The 16490-nt window shown below is 37.7% G+C and overlaps 1 protein-coding gene across 4 annotated transcripts in view; it reads right to left on the bottom strand.

The window, feature by feature from the left end:
• The window catches only part of LOC123875246 (serine/threonine-protein phosphatase 2A 56 kDa regulatory subunit gamma isoform-like), a 58731-nt gene that overhangs the window by 7012 nt on the left and 35229 nt on the right, over positions 1 to 16490 (bottom strand). For all 4 annotated transcript variants that reach the window (XM_045920984.1, XM_045920982.1, XM_045920983.1 and 1 more), the window contains 5 exons: positions 10106 to 10305; positions 6700 to 6903; positions 1946 to 2076; positions 708 to 825; positions 273 to 385 (listed from right to left, as the gene is read on the bottom strand). In XM_045920984.1, coding sequence (XP_045776940.1) covers positions 273 to 385; positions 708 to 825; positions 1946 to 2076; positions 6700 to 6903; positions 10106 to 10305 — 766 coding nt within the window. The remainder of the gene's footprint in view (positions 1 to 272; positions 386 to 707; positions 826 to 1945; positions 2077 to 6699; positions 6904 to 10105; positions 10306 to 16490) is intronic.

Raw genomic sequence — 16490 nt, 5'->3', positions numbered from 1 at the left:
AGGATAGGCAAATAGGCACCGTCTAGGCTAACGCGTTCCATCTTAGGTCGTATCACTTCCCATCGGGTGTGATCGTGGTGAAGGGTAAGCTTATAGTGAATTGTAATAAAAGTACTGGGGGGGTCCTCCCGCGATTCGGCGCGTAAAACCGAGAGGTTGGTGGAGCTATGTGAATTGGAAGGTTCGCTCAGATGGTATATAATATGGCGCAAGTTACAAATTTGCCCAGAAATAGTCTACAAAATGACGCGAGTTACTTTATCTGTGCTCACCTGATGACGGGCTGTGTGAGCGAGGGGTCTTTCTCTAGAAACTGCACCACGCAGTAGGCGAGCTGTGGGTGGTACACCGACAGCGATTTCGCCTTATGCAGAGGCAGTAGCACCTGCGCACAACAATACAGCACTCCTGTTTAATCCATACTATCTATACTAATATTATAAATGGGAAAGTGTCTCTGTCTGTCTGATAGCTTTTCACGGCCCAACAGTTTAACCGATTTTGATGAAATTTGGTAAAGAGTTAGATTACATCCCGGGAAGGACGTAGGCCACTTTTAATCCCGGAAAATCAAAAAGTTCCCACGGGATAGAACCTGTGCAAATCATGTTGCAACTTCAAATTGGACTACTTTTTTGCGATCATTGTAATTTTGGCTAACTTTATTTCCCATAACATACTATTATAGATGATTAAAAGATAGTCACCTTGAGTAGAAATAATTTGTGTTCCTCCTTGAGCGGCAGCGCAAAACCATTTATGATAGAACCTAGAATCTCTAATAGCTCCGCGATACCGTTATGGTGTTCTGTTTCGTATATAAACCTGCAACAAAGGTTATTTCTTATAATAAGTTACTTATAATATATTGTATAGGCATTTAAAATAAAGAAGAAACAGATTGACTGCTGATTCCACATACATTTCAAACCACATGTGTCTAAACACGAGTTTTTTTTTGTACATTCATCAAGTTACTTTAGGCTTCCTCCTTCCCTGAGAACACAGTCCCAGATGAACAGACTGATCATATAGTGCCTCAATAGCTCAACGATTAAAGGAAGGGACTGAAATCCGGAAGGTAGGCAGTTCAAACCCCATTCATTGCACTATTATCGTACACCCCCCCCCCCCCCCCCCCCCCCCGTTAAGGGGGATATTAGTCATTATAAACAAATCTTTTATCACTTTTCTTAACAGAGGCATAGTCCTTCAGACATGTAGCTGCTACGACAGTAAGGCCAGCTCGTCTGTAAATATGAAGCGTGTCGTCTCACTGTATGTTTTTACGCTGCGATACTTGTATGAGTAGGTTATGAACAGCAAAATAACATTAGCGTTTGTCACGAAACTTGGCCATTAAATCATACAATCACAGTGATTCCTAAATGACCGGTAATCATGTCAATAGAGTTACGAGTATGTTATTTATGTGGAAAATTCAAGGCTTCCCTATACCTATTTTCTTTAACAGTTACTTTACTTAAAGAGTTATTATTAAGAGTGCTTTCCATGGTTGCTCCAAGTCAAGCTTGAGAGTATGCTATTGCAAACAACATTTACGGGCGGGACATACCCAAGAGCGGTTCTAGGTTACCAAGATTTCACAATTTATACAGAGGTGAAGGAGTGGAAGATCTTTTAAATTTTTTCATTGTTTTAGGCCTCATTCGCAGGAAAGCTGTTTTAACGTCCATTAAAAAAGCGTTCAAATAGAACAAATGCATTCTCAAGTATCTGTTCACACGTCAACCCTTTTTTAACGCGCACTGTGTATTTTCAGCGCAACGCTGGGTTTTAACACAACGCTTTTTTAACGCTCGTGCGAATTAATCGCACTAATCGGGCTAATAGTGTTCAGTTTGGAAGGTTTTATCGTACCCGAATGCGTGTAGCACTTGGTACTAAGAAAGAGGTTAGTTATAATAAATGTAGGATGACTTACCTATAGAATACATTATTTATTTGTTTTCTTATGTAGGCGCGTAAGACTAAGAATTTCCCGTATATTCTGTGCAGTGTCGTCTTGAGGAAGTCGCGTTCCCGCGGGTCCTCTGTATCGAATAACTCTAGTAGCTGTGAACAAAAGAAGAACACCGTTAAACATCATCATCATCATCATCCAATCGCCGGTTAACTACCGAGCACGGCAAAACTCTTCTCATTCTGACCTTTCAGTCTTGCCGTAGTCCACCACGCTGGCTCAGTGCTATTATTATAATAATATAAATGAATACTTTGATGACTGTGAATTTTCAAATATTTAAATCACTTTAAAGACTGAAAGTTTTATTTGATTTTATATTTTGACAAAATTTTGGATTTTTTAATAATTTAATTCGATTCGAGTGGGCACTGATTAGATTTAGTTTACATTATATTTTTGCACACTGTCTGCGGCAGAAGATTGTGTACGGGTCTAACTATAGTATTATATCTTTTGATTTCATATTATTATCAGAGTTATTGCTGTTATTTACGCATTTATTGTTGTTGTATTCAAATACAATCTAATAGTACCAGTAGTGCGTGGGTGGTAGGTATTTTATACATATCGACTCTAGAATTAATGACGTACGGAGAGCGTGCCAAACAGTTCGTTGACATAAACACATTACAAACAATGAAGCACTTTAAACGATTTACGAAGTGATCAAAGAATTCTTAGTAGGTAGCTTCACCTTGCTGACTATCTCTGTAAAACTCCTGTAAAACCTAATAATTTTTATATTCAAACAGGTCAAATCCTGGATCTTCAAATAAATAATTATATTGTTAGGAAAAGTGGTTTTGAGCGCCTCGATGGAAGCCTTAGGCCCGGTGTCCCCCAAAGCGGAGATGGGCAAAGATGTTGTTTTTTTTTTTTAAATATGCCATGTTAAATGACCCCCCTCCCCTCCATTCCCCTTATTCCCCTGATGATGAGGGGGATGATATTCCCCTTTCCTCTCCAACTAAGCGTCAGGCTTGTGCTAGGAGTAGGTACGACAATAGTGCAACGGGCGGGGTTTGAACCGTTGACCTTTCGGTTTTCAGTCCACTCCTTTACCGGTTGAGCTATTGAGGCTCTTTAGCAGACCATTTCGATTCTTAATATAGATGACGTGACAAAATTTTCATGTCAACCTTCGAAAATCTGATAAATCGGCTGAATATCTCTACTCCGCTGAGCTTAAGTGGATACTGGACCTAAGTTGTTAAAAATCAGATCTCAGTATGCTGACAAGAAGTTATCTCTCAGGCGATAGTAGCTAATGCGTGTCCAGCTTGAAGAAATCAAAAGTTTAGACATTACTCAATGTCCAACTCCAATCACGAACGATTGCCAACCATTCCAATCGCGAGTAATTTCCTTAATGGCTGTAGTGAAATTAGCATGCGCGATACTTATCTACGAAGTAGGGGACAAGGACGTGGACCTAGCGGTTCCCCCGCTAGTGAATGACGCACTATGGGTGTGTCTGACAAAATTCCATTACGTTATCGGCTTGAGCACACACACATAGCGCGCAATGGAGTCGTGCCCAACGCCTAAACGTACAATATTATGGTTCGACTCCATTATCGGGATTCGACGAATGATTCGAGATCGCGCTACGATAGTTCAACATTCGACAAATAAATTGATACTATTCAGGTTACTGCGAATGTTTTAATGTGTTTCGGAATTTTTTAAATAAGTTTAGTTAAGACTCTATGACAGCGAATAGCCCTGTGGTGTATTAGATAAATTCCAGAAAACAAATGATCCCGAGGGATTTTTAAATAGGTAAACCGACTTAACATACGCGCCAACCTTTCGGGTTAGTGCAAATGTGCGAAATGATACGATTGCCACTAATCACTTGCCGAGACCCAATAGTGGTCCCAAACCATTAGGTAGTGAGTTCGTCCGCTAATTCGCGGAGCTAAATGGCTGAAGAGATGATGATTGACAGCGCGGACCTTATACATAGACCTGATCATTCAAGGTGCTTGTCGGTACGATATGGCGTTAAATTCGGAGTTAATGAATTCCGAAATACCTATTTCGTATTTTTTCACTATTTCGGCACATCATATTACACCACAAACACCCAATACAAGGCAGGTGCCACCACAAAAGGCATTCAAGAAAAAACAATCGGTGTTTGACTTTGACTTACAAGGGAAGAATTTGAGTTTGCATCTATCCTTGCATGAGTGTTCTTGGAAATGAATTTATTTTAAGGGAGCTAGATATAAGCAGCGCAAGACCGCGGCGTGTGTGAAGTTCATGCAAGAGACGTCCAACAGTGGACGTCTATGGGTTACGATGATGGCTATTGTTTCTGGTGGGAGGTTTCGGCCGTGGCTAGTTACCATTCTACCGGCAAAGCCGTGCCACCAAGCGAGAAACCAAAGGGGTATGGGTTTAATAAAAACTGCCATACCCCTTCTAGGTTAGCCCGACTCAGACTGCACCATCACTTTCCACCAGGTGAGATTGCAGTCAAGGGCTAACTTGACTTGTATCTGAGTAAATCTGCCCGCGACTACTTTGGATGATCGCGATTCGTCGATACTCAAGAATGTATTGCAAATAACGCAATCGTATCTTGGATGTTGGCGCCCAACAAATCCTGGCAGCTCACCAATTTATTGTCAATCTACTTTTTTTTTGCAAAAATAAGGTAACCTACAATTCTAAAAACCATAGTATTTTTAAATACCAGGTAAATACTGGCTGAGTTAAAGAAAAAACATCATACTAAGGAATTCGGTAGCGTAAAATCGAGTTCAAAGTGAAGTCAACATAGCCTCAACGGGTCACTCTCCAGGGAATGGGCTATAAAGATCATAAGTGAAAACTTGAACAGAGAAAACCCGTTACACTAATATTGTGGTAGTTAGCACAAGCTATAGTTATTGAAGTGAAAACTTCAAAGTCGCGTCACCGACATGCTATGTTAGTAGTAGATAGAGTATTTGTTGCTATAATTATGAGGTGTTACACACATGATAGGCGTATTCGATAAAACGTATATGTACATTGTACCTACTATAATTTTTGATACTGTAATTAATTTAATAAAAAAGATTCCAACGAATTGAGAACCTCCTTTTTTAAAGTTGGTTAAAAATACAAAAAAAAAACCCTCATATCATAGGTCATTCCATAGTTTAAAGTGTTCACTTCTGTCGGCAGTCCCCACTAACAACCAATTCTTTTAGTAGAAGGCATTTGAGCACCCAAGCTCTCTATATATATCCTTAAGCAAGCCTACTTAATATTCTTCAAAAAGCATTAACAAACCAGAGCCACCATACAAAACGTTTTAACAAAAATATGGGTATATAGCCATCTATAACCAGTACCAACATCGCCATAGGTACACAAATAAAAAATACATAAAGGGGTGCTGCGTTCTATCATTCACACAGCGGTCAAGGGCGGGCGGGTGGTCGTGACGTGTGAACAAACGTACCTACACTACCTACACTTCCTGATGTTTATTCTTCAGCGAAAAGCTACTCAGCCCTTACAGGGGAGATGCTATAATTTGCGACGTTCCTCTAAGACCACATACTTAAGAATTTTTACAAGTGTAATTTAAAAATGTACGTAAAACACCCCCGACAAGTGAAGGTTACAGTAACTAGAAAAGAGCTGATAACTTTCAAACGGCTAAACTAGCTAAGAACACTCTCGATCAAGCCACCTTTCAAACAAAAAAAAAAACTAAATTAAAATCGGTTCATTAGTTTAGGACCTACGAGGCCACAGACACAAGATACACACGTCAAACTTATAACACCCGTCTTTTTCGGTCGGGGGTTAAAAACTAGGTAGGTATATATACAGACCGTCTGCATAGATCCTAAAAACAAAGCGCGACGGAAACTGCATTGCTATCTCTCTGAATAGGTGCGTAAGCGTGTATGATTTGTCATACAAAGAATTGTATGAAGCACTTCAAACTGTAGCTCGTGACGCTGACAACGGGCACTTCGCACCTTCATAAAATTCTTTGTGCATATTACGATTTCTATTGAAACATAAATAACATGGCGCGATCTTAAGGCGTATGGCCTTTAACTGGATGAGTGATCTAAAGTTCTTTTTAATCTACATAAGATGTCTATGCAGCCTCACTTCACGCCAATCGGCTTTTTCTTGAAAGAGCCCTTGGGCTTGCAGGTCTTTTGAAGCCTAGGAGATCAAACTGTAAATAGAAATGTGACCTTACACTTGAGTTGGTACTATTTGTGTGGCTTATTGACGGTTTGTTTTAGACGTGTGGCTTGATGCTTCGTCGGTTATAGAATATGATACCATGTGTAGGTAAGTATATTGATTTTATTGGGCAAGCAACGCGCAAGGAAGTCTCTGTCGAAATAATTGCATGCCTGCCTGTTACATATTTTGCCTTTTTAACGGGGCGCTATGATCAAAAATTGGAGGTACTTCAACAAAATAACCACGATAAAATTGGAATTACTTGTTACGGGTAATTTGAAAACTAAATTAAAGCTGTTAAAACTTTACTGTAATTGTATCGTTTTGATCGAAATCATGAACATGGACTCAATTTCAGTACTGTTTTTGGGTTTTTTTTTTGATTGGAAATGAGTTTAGATTGTATTCAGTCGTCTGAATGAAAAAATATTTTGATCACAAGTGTAACTACAGCGTTTTGTTCGACAACCCTCAAATATCACAATTTAAGCCCAACTCACCTGTAAAACGAATTTCTGATCGATATATTTCTTGGCAATGTTGGGCTGAAAGTCAGGTGATTCCAGTAGTCTGAGGAACAGCTCGTAGACCAGCTGGAGATGCGGCCAGGCGGCTTCTAGTGTTGGTTCGTCTTCCTCCGGATCGAACTCTGCACCATTTGGGTTTGAAGATGGCGGCAGTGTTCGGAATAAGTTGATCGCGAACTGTGAAAAAGACAATACAAACTATTGAAGAACATGATATAAGAAAGAAGTATGTCATAAATACAAAAGTGAGTCTGCTAGTTTTTATCCGTATAATCGATTTTAACGAAATTTGGTACAGACATAGGTAGCTTGCATCCCAGAGATGGATATAGGCTATTTTTATCCCGGAAAAGAGTTCCTAAGAAACCAAAACCTAAATCCTCGTGGATGAAGTCGTGGGCAATTTAGGGCAGAGATAACTTGCATCCTGGAGACGGCATAGGATTTTTTATGCCGGAAAATTAAAAAGTACGCACAGAGGGTTTTCAAAAACCTAAATCGACGCAGACGAAGTCGCGGTCATCTAATTAGGCAAGAAACCAAAGTTTCTGAAGCTACGAATGAAACGCGCATACCTTGTACATTAATGAGCTGAAAAAGCTCTATTCAAATGTAAAGCATGTTGAATGAGTCGGCTTATTTATTTTTAGTCTCAATGTTAGGCAAACAGTTCGCGGGTACGAGATGTAGGTTAAAGCCAATGTCATTTTAGAGTGCATATGCGCTTCGTGGTATTCGAGCTATCTGTGCATCAAACGAAATTAGGACACACCTGTAATCGTACGGTATGCAATTTACGGCGAAAATACACTGTGCTGCCCTCTGTGGCCGGTGGTATCCATGACGGATTTTCGTTACGTTAAAAAAAGGTCGTGATCCTTAAAAACCTCATACCTATATCGCTATTTAAGGATAGTCGTAGATTTTACTTGAATCGGACCTTTGAGCATTTTTATTAAGGTTCCGAACTCGAAGGGTGCCAACGGAACCCTGTTACTAAGCCTCCGTCCGTCTGTCTGTCTGTCAGCGGGCGTTTCTCATGGCCCGTAAAACATGCGACACTGGCCGCTGTCATTAGCTGATGAGCAATTTGGCGCGATTTAGGTCATAAGTTCATGTGCATTATCTATAGGTACTAATAAATAAAATTGAAAAAAAAAACGGACTCAAAGTGACAGTTATAGATTTACAGTCGAATTGAAGGCGCGTACAGTAGAGTATAGGTACGGTAGGTATAGTATTGCACCGCCCACCAAGGTAGATTTCATTATAATGGAGCGTAATGGAATACTACGCTTTGTCGTTCACTGTCTGCATTCCTATATTTCAAAAAAAGTATAATCTCTTCTAGATAAGTGGGTAAAGTACGAAAGATAATATACATTCCTGTAATCGACATTCTCGTTTGTCACAGCAGCTAAATGCCCCTACACTGTTATGATGTACAAGTAAGCCAAGCTGGTCCCTGACTGGGTTAGTGTAATATAGGTATAAGCCGCAAATGTGTTAGACATACGGTTAAAGTAACATGACGCTCGAACGTTAAATATATATCTTCACTATAACAACCTCTTTATTTCTTAAACAGGCTCTTAAACTATTAATCTAGATCAGGCTACCAGTAATTACGAAGAATTTACTCAACACTTACCTATTTATTATTTGACATAAAATATTTATCGAATGACTTACCTACATACATATAGCTAATCTACACTATTATGATTATTCTTTATTATGTACTTAACTATCTTTTCAAGATTGCGTACTCGTAGGGTGCCAACGGGACCCTATTACTAAGACTCAAATGTCCGTCCGTCCGTCCGTCTGTCTGTCAGGGGGCTGTATCTCGTGAACTAGGTACTAATATGTAGAAAGTTAAAATTTTCTCCGAACGTTCTATTGCCACTATAACAATAAATAATAAAAATATCAAAATGGCCTCCATAAAATTAAAAAAAAAAGTGGTATTTTTGGTACGACGGTACAGAACCGTACGTTTGCAAGTCCGACTCGCACTTAACCGATTTATTTCATTTTAATGGTGATACTGGTAAGAAATAAGAATCTGTGGAAATTCACTTTGTTTTCTATTGGTGGTCAAGGTTTAATGGTGATCGAAATGTAACTTTAATCGCCTGTCATGCAACTGGACCTGAATATCAAAATTAACTAGCCTTTACTGTGGATTAACTTAAGTAAGCTTAAATTCTTAACAGGGCTCTCTCCGTCACTCGCTTCTGCTCGCTTCATAGAATCGTAGCTCCAATTTCATTTGAATATTAAGCAACCAAAGTCCATGAAATTTTGCAGACATATTTTAGAAACTAATATCTGTGTCTGTGGTGTTTTAGATTTTTCTAAAAATATGTCATTTTAAAATTACAGGGGCTCAAAGATTTGTCTGTAAATTTTTACGACCGCGTAACTTTGAAACCGAATATTTTAACAGAAATCTGGAAAACCACAGACATAGATATTAGTTTCTAGAATATGTCTGCAAAATTTCATGGACTTTGGTCGCTTAATATTCAAATGAAATTGGAACTACGTTTGTATGGAGCGAGTGACGGAGAGAGCCCTCTTAAGGCATGTCGAGTCAGCTGACATGAGACTTATGGTCAACAATCAACATTGATTATATTGTTTCAAAGTTAGCTTTGCTTGAAATTATTTTGTAACTATGGGACGGGTTGTCCGTCCCGAAATGTAGGTATGTGGCATGCAATATATTATGTTGCATGTCGGAGCAACACGACCTTATTACCATTATTATTTTAGAATTTTATAAATCATTCTAAAGTTGGTAACCTTTACCTACCTTTAGATTTATGTGGAAAAGTCGGAAAGCTCGAGTTTGTCAACGGTTTGTTACGTTTATTTATTTTTATTGTATTTCTAGAATTCACGGGATTTTTCTTTTAAAATTTCCTAACCATTACTGTGTAATGTGCACGATAAAAACTCTGTCTGAAAAAAAGTCTGGAGCGCTCGTGCACGGCACAGACACTATAGTTGTCGTAATAAAAATACATACTTATGCAAAACCCACTTGCTTGTATTCCTAAACCCTATGGTGACAAGTGACAACCCAGCGGGCTGGGAGGTCACGCATTTAACCATCTCGAATGCAGCTTGCTTGACCTCTTTCCATTGGGAGCTCTTTGTTGCCCAGTGAGTTCAATTCTTTTAAATGTTTATAATTATGTAAGGTTCCCCACCATATTGCCTGCTTCTGGATAAAATATAGCTTCAATGATGACCCCCTTGCGAGGTCACATACTCGAGTGTGGCTCGTTTGACCAGGAGGTCAACAATGAAGAGCCTGCTGTCCATATTTTACATCTTTTGCATATAGTGTATAATAAATAACCCTCACCATATTAACCGCCTCCGGGTAAATAGCTTCGGTGATGACCCCCCGCTGCGAGGTCACGTACTCGACCATCTCGAGCAGTGCAGCCCTTTTGACCTCCTTCCATTTGAGGTCCGACAGCGGCTCGTCCGCGAAGTCGAAAAGCAGACAGCATTGCCGAAGCTTTTGTACGAACAACTGTTCTCTTTCAGCTGCCGGTGCATCTGTAAAAAAATAGGATTATTTATATTTTTTGAATAGTTGGAAATTGTTCTTATTTTTTATTTAAAAAAAAACTAGCTGATGCCCGCGACTCCATTCGCGTGGATTTAGGATTTTTAAAAACCTAAATCTACGCGGACGAAGTCACGGGAAATCTTTGATTTTTTGGGATAAAAAGTAGCCTATGTCACTCCCCAGGGCTTTAAGGTAATAATATGAGTAGTGGTTCTATCTAAAATTTTACATAGCATATTGATTTTATCTCCACAAAGTAATGCACAAACTACCGAGATAAAGCGATGAAAAGACGTGCGTATTCGCTTTCTTTGGCTCTGGACCTTAACACTGTCTGTGGGCAATGGACATCTTACAATAAAAGAATTATTCCTTTGGTGTTATAACATTCAAGTAATTGAAACACCTATGGAATTAACAAGAAATAAATTTACACATATATTATTACATAACATGTTTTTTATATATTTATAGACTAGCGATATTATATTATATATCAACTAGCGATTTATAGGCAAGTAATGATGCAGATACCTATTTTGCAGACGTTTGTCTACAAGCTACCTATTCACTCTTGACGTGAAGATGGAAAGAAGAACTGATGCTAGTTACGTTTCAATTGAAACGATGAAGCAAATCGCTTCGTACGTGTTCATGGATTTAAGATTACTGATTATATTCTTGCACTATTGGTAAATACAGTTTTACATACTTTCAGCCATATTGCAATAAATCGCAAGTCTAGTACTAGGGGATATTACAGGGGTCAAGGCCAAAATGGTATCAATACAATAAAAAAAAGGCTGTATTGCAGTCGCAGTAAGTAGTACAAAAACTTGTATCGAGTAAATCAAGTTCATCGAACCTTCTGCAACGCGGGTGAAGCCGTGACTATTTTCTACAACTCTATAAAATGCCAACATAATGCCACCACTACCACTACCAGTTCTACGTACTACTAACAGAGCGTGTGACATGGTATCAGCTGATGGTATAGTTCATTGAGTAACACCATGGAGCAGGAAACATCTTACATCAGGCGTTAACGAGTGTAAATTAAAAATTTATAACACCCCCGACAAGTGAAGGTTACAGTAACTAGAAAAGAGCTGATAACTTTCAAACGGCTGAACCGATTTTCTTGGATTATAGCTAAGAACACTCTTGATCAAGCCACCTTTCAAACAAAAAAAAACTAAATTAAAATCGGTTCATTAGTTTAGGAGCTACGATGCCACAGACAAATACACAGATACACACGTCAAACTTATAACACCCCTCTCTTTGGGTCGGGGGTTAAAAAAACGCTTACTTAATAAATAAACATGCATGCTGGTAACATTTTAAAGTAAACAATAAACACAATAATCTGCTTCTTTAACCAGAGATTCTTTCATTTTAATTCTTGACTCAATGCGTCATTAACTCATTATGTTAAAGATAATAATATTTTTGACAGACTAAGTAAAATAACCTATTTTATTGCAAGCAACAACTTTACTGCAGCAGTAAGTTAAGATTAAGGGCAGTGTGTAGTGGCGACCGCAACCTTCATTCAAGTCGATATACTTGGAAGGATTTTGAGCTTTGTATTTGGCCTTTTCCTTTTGTTCTGTCCCTCAGTGAACACGTTAAAAGCCGTAGGAAGATCCTTGTTATTACTTACATCCTTAGACCAATATACCACAGCTAAAATCTGATAATAATTAATCGTTCTTAAAACCTAAGTCGAAATCGCACTCGTGGTCGAGTCGTAAGTATGCGGAAGGATATTATCATTATTTATTACCAAATACTATCCTAAGGAAACCACTTCCATTATCTGATTAATGCAAAGAGTTCGCGCGACCTTTAGCCCTAATTCGGACGAGCGTTAAAAAAACGTTGCGTTAAAACCCGGCGTTGCGCTGACAATACAAAGTGCGCGTTAAAAAAGCGTTGACGTGTGAACAGATATGTACTTTGCTCTATTTTGCACGCTTTATTAACGGACGTTAAAAAACCTCTCGTGTGAATGAGGTCTTTTTAATGAGGAACCCGACGCGAAAGGAGAGAGAGAGAGAGAGAGAAAGACAGCTACTCTAGTAATGATATGTATAACAACTCTCTGGGTTTACTTGATTCCGTGTCAACTGTAATTGAATTTGCATTAGCGTTAAACACTTAAATGTTAATCACAGGCCTTGTGGTAGATGCAATTCAAATCTATATAATATACCTACATATAAATTATAAAAGGAGAAACTAACTAACTGACACACTAACTTAAACCGCTTAGAAACCTAAGATTTTGCATACCACATACTTAGATCACTAACAAAGGATTTTTAGAAATTCCAACAGGATTTTTAAACTGCTAGTTATTTACATTTATCACGGCTGTATTACAAGTTTTGTATTCAGGAAAAGTTTAATATCTTTGCTTTTGTAAACGAGTAAAATATCAGCACGCTGACTTCAGTAATATTTTCTTTGAAAATATCTCATTTTATTCGTTCCTTTTGTTGTTTAGTACGTCTGTATTTATTTACTTAGACATAATATGATGTTACACAATAGAGCAAAACCAGCTTAGCTATTAAAATGCAAAAACGATTTACTTTAAAAACTTCCGAGTATCATACCATTTGTATGTTCTTGCTAGGTATTCGTGCATTGAAACGAGGAAAAAGAGACACGTTTCAATTTATATTTAATGCATAAAAAGCAACACTTTAAACACGCCTGCCGTTAGATCGCTACATGGAACTAGAAATCAGCTTAGCTTCTTACAGGATCTCTGCATGGCACTAGGAATAAGCTTGGCTTATTAGTAAGACTCGTTGCATGGAACTGGGAATCGACCTATTTTATTATTAAGGGTCGCTGCATGGAAATAAGAATCAGCTAATTTAATTTTAAAGGTGCTGCTTGGAACTAGGAATCAACTTGACTCATTAGTAAGGGTCGCTAAATGGAACTAGGAATCAGCTTGACTCATTAGTAAGGGTCGCTGCATGGAACTAGGAATTAGCTTGACTTATTAGTTAGGGTCGCTGCATGGAACTAGGAATCAGCCTGTCACGTTCAATATTAGCATTTCATTTTTATTTTATTTTTTATTTTATTATCTCACATAGTAAGTATTCTGAGATTGTATTTTTACACAAAAGACGCACTGTTGAGAACTTTTAATCATCCTCAACGTTAGTTTACTCATCTGGGAATAATACTTCTAGCCTGCTATCGGTAAAATATATTGGAAACGACAACCAACTTTTACAATACATACAGCAATATTCGCCAGTTGTGTTTGTCATGTTCAACTTTTTCTATTGATTACAGGTACAGGCTTACAACAGATACAAAGGATAAATTAGAGCCTCGATAGCTCAACGGTTGAGGAACGTACTGAATTCCGAAAGGTCGGCGGTTCAAACCCCACCCGTTGCACTATTGTCGTACCCACTCCTGGCACAAGCTTTACGCTTAATTGGAGGGGAAAGGGGAGTATTAGTCATGATTAGCATGGCTAATATTCTTTTAAAAAAAAAAACAAATACATAATTAGGTATTGGTTTGGACTTGATAACGAATTTGCCCCGTCGGAATTTAACAGAAGATGGTCGTCTTCTCTACTGATAGATTTTCACAGCTGAACAGATTTTGTAAGGATGTCTACTTTCCATGGTCTCTGATATGGTCATGGTGATATTTCTATACCTGAAAGGTTATTCTGTCGTCTTGTGCCGCTTATGACCGAAATATTAAATTTATATTTTACATATTTGCATTTATCTTTTGGTGTGCTATAAAGCATATTTCACTCATTCATATTTGCAATCCTAGTTTAGAAATGCTTATCATACATAGGTCAAGACTACGCAAGGTACGAAGATTCTACTGCAAAGAACCCTCATAGAAGTATATTTTTTTCTACATACATAACCTCCGTATATAATAAGAAAACAACATACTATATCTTCATATCTAACTAATGTCATACATAAATATTATCTCATATCAATTGTAAACCAGTAAAGCAAACAATGTACAATATATTATACTCCTAGCTTCTTGTACTATAGAAGATTCTATATGTCAGAAATGTTTAATTTAGTAAAAACATAGTTTAAGGTGGAAGTGACGGGCCTGCCCGCGAAATTGACTATCGACTGTTCTCACAAATTAGTCGATACTAGAATTAATTTCTTGTTGGCTTAGGCCAAAAGGGGCGTTATAATTTAACTATTTTTATAAGTTATTAAATGTTCTTTCATATTAAGCTTGCGCGAGGACATAAGTCACAACGCGTAGAGGCTTATCAAGAGTTTTAATCTTTAAATAACCTAACTGCAATATTAATTTGATCGGGGCGCAATTGCTATTGCAACCACTCAATCAAAATGGCGACCTAAACACAAAAGTATTTAATAGTCGTTGAGTCTCGAGTCGGAGCGAGACTGATTTAAAACCCGTCAAGCAGCCGTATTTATACAAATCGATTCAAGATGGCTGCTCGGAAGCGATCGTGTGACGTCGAATGAGTCAAATATCTGTTTTATTATTTTAAATTTTAAATAGTTTTTTTGAAAAAGCTAACATTCTTAAACTGGACTCTTTCAAGTAAAGATTTTTATATAAACCTGTGAGGATGATACCACTGTCGCAATTAAAATACCATAAGCCTACGTTGTCGTATTAGTTTACAAATTGCGAAAAACCAAATTAAATTTGATTTTCGCGGGCAGGCCCGTCTCATGCCCCTTAAGTTTGTTTGCTTATTTATGTAACAGGTAAACTCGAAACTACTGGACTGATTCCAAAATATCTTTCTCTATTAGAAACAGAAAGCTACATACAGCTATGTTTTCCAGGGCGCAACGTACACCGGCAGAGTGGAGTCGAGCCGAGGCAGTGCATTTTTTTACCCAAAAAGTGACACCCACTCTATATTATAGATAGAGGGTACAAAACTGTAACGAATGAATGAGTACAGAAATAAATTCGTTTTACAAATACAATTATTGTCTATTGCATATAATATACGAAGAACTTAAAGAAGTTTTTGCCAATTTTATTGAATAAAAAATACTCCAAAGGCCGTGGCGCAGCATCTTTCTTGGTAACAACTTAAAATAATAAATAAACTAAGCGTTTTGCTATTTACTTTTGCCAGAATTTTCTCCATGTCTTGCTTTCAGTAATAATTTCAGTTATCAACAAGTGTAAATTAAAAATTTATAACACCTCCGACAAGTGAAGGTTACAGTAACTAGAAAAGAGCTGATAACTTTCAAACGGCTGAACCGATTTTCTTGGATTATAGCTAAGAACACTTTCGATCAAGCCACCTTTCAAACAAAAAAAACTAAATTAAAATCGGCGTTAGCTCTTTGATATTACATGACATAGATTTTTCATGGAAAACATAATTTTTTATTACATTTGAACCTTGAAAAATACTCAGATAGAAGTCTCAGCCCTAAAATAAATTTCTATGAAATCATCGGCACTACTGATTTCTTGAATCTATTGATTTCCAATCGCGTGCAAAGTCAGACTAAGTTAGTCCATCCATATCCACGTCCATAACACACATAACAAATGCGAAAGTATGTCTGTTTTTAACATTTTCACGGATAGACCACTGACGAAACTTTGCATTTTTATCTCGGTAAAGAATGGATTGCTACGGGATATTTAACAATTCTTAATTCAAGTGGACGCAGTCGCGGACAAAAACTAGTTTGCTCTAACTAGTTATAGTTACCCCACTGTGTTAGGACAAATATTTGTTTAATCAATTCATATCGTGTCATATTATACAACACCTACACCTATATTGCTAAGACGACGCGATTAGCATCTTTGATATAATGTCCTTTTTAGGGTTTCGTATCTCCAGAGAAAAAAACCGGCCAAGTGCGAGTCAGACTCGCGCAGCGAAGGGTTCCGTTCTACAGTCGTATTTTTTCGACATTTTGCACGATAAATCAAAGACTAGTAAACATAACAATAAATAAAAATCTGTTTTAGTATGTGCAGGTAAATTCCTTTCATATGATACCCCACTTGGTATGGTAATCTTACTTTGAAAGTTGAAAATACTATTAAGTATTTATTTTGTCCACATTTTAATTTTTTTTTTTGTGATGTAACCACAAATTATTATTATTTTTGGATTTTTTCC

The sequence above is a fragment of the Maniola jurtina genome, chromosome 19, assembly GCF_905333055.1.
Source record: "Maniola jurtina chromosome 19, ilManJurt1.1, whole genome shotgun sequence".
NCBI classification, from domain to species: domain Eukaryota; kingdom Metazoa; phylum Arthropoda; class Insecta; order Lepidoptera; family Nymphalidae; genus Maniola; species Maniola jurtina.
This window is presented reverse-complemented; position numbering and strand designations above follow the sequence as displayed.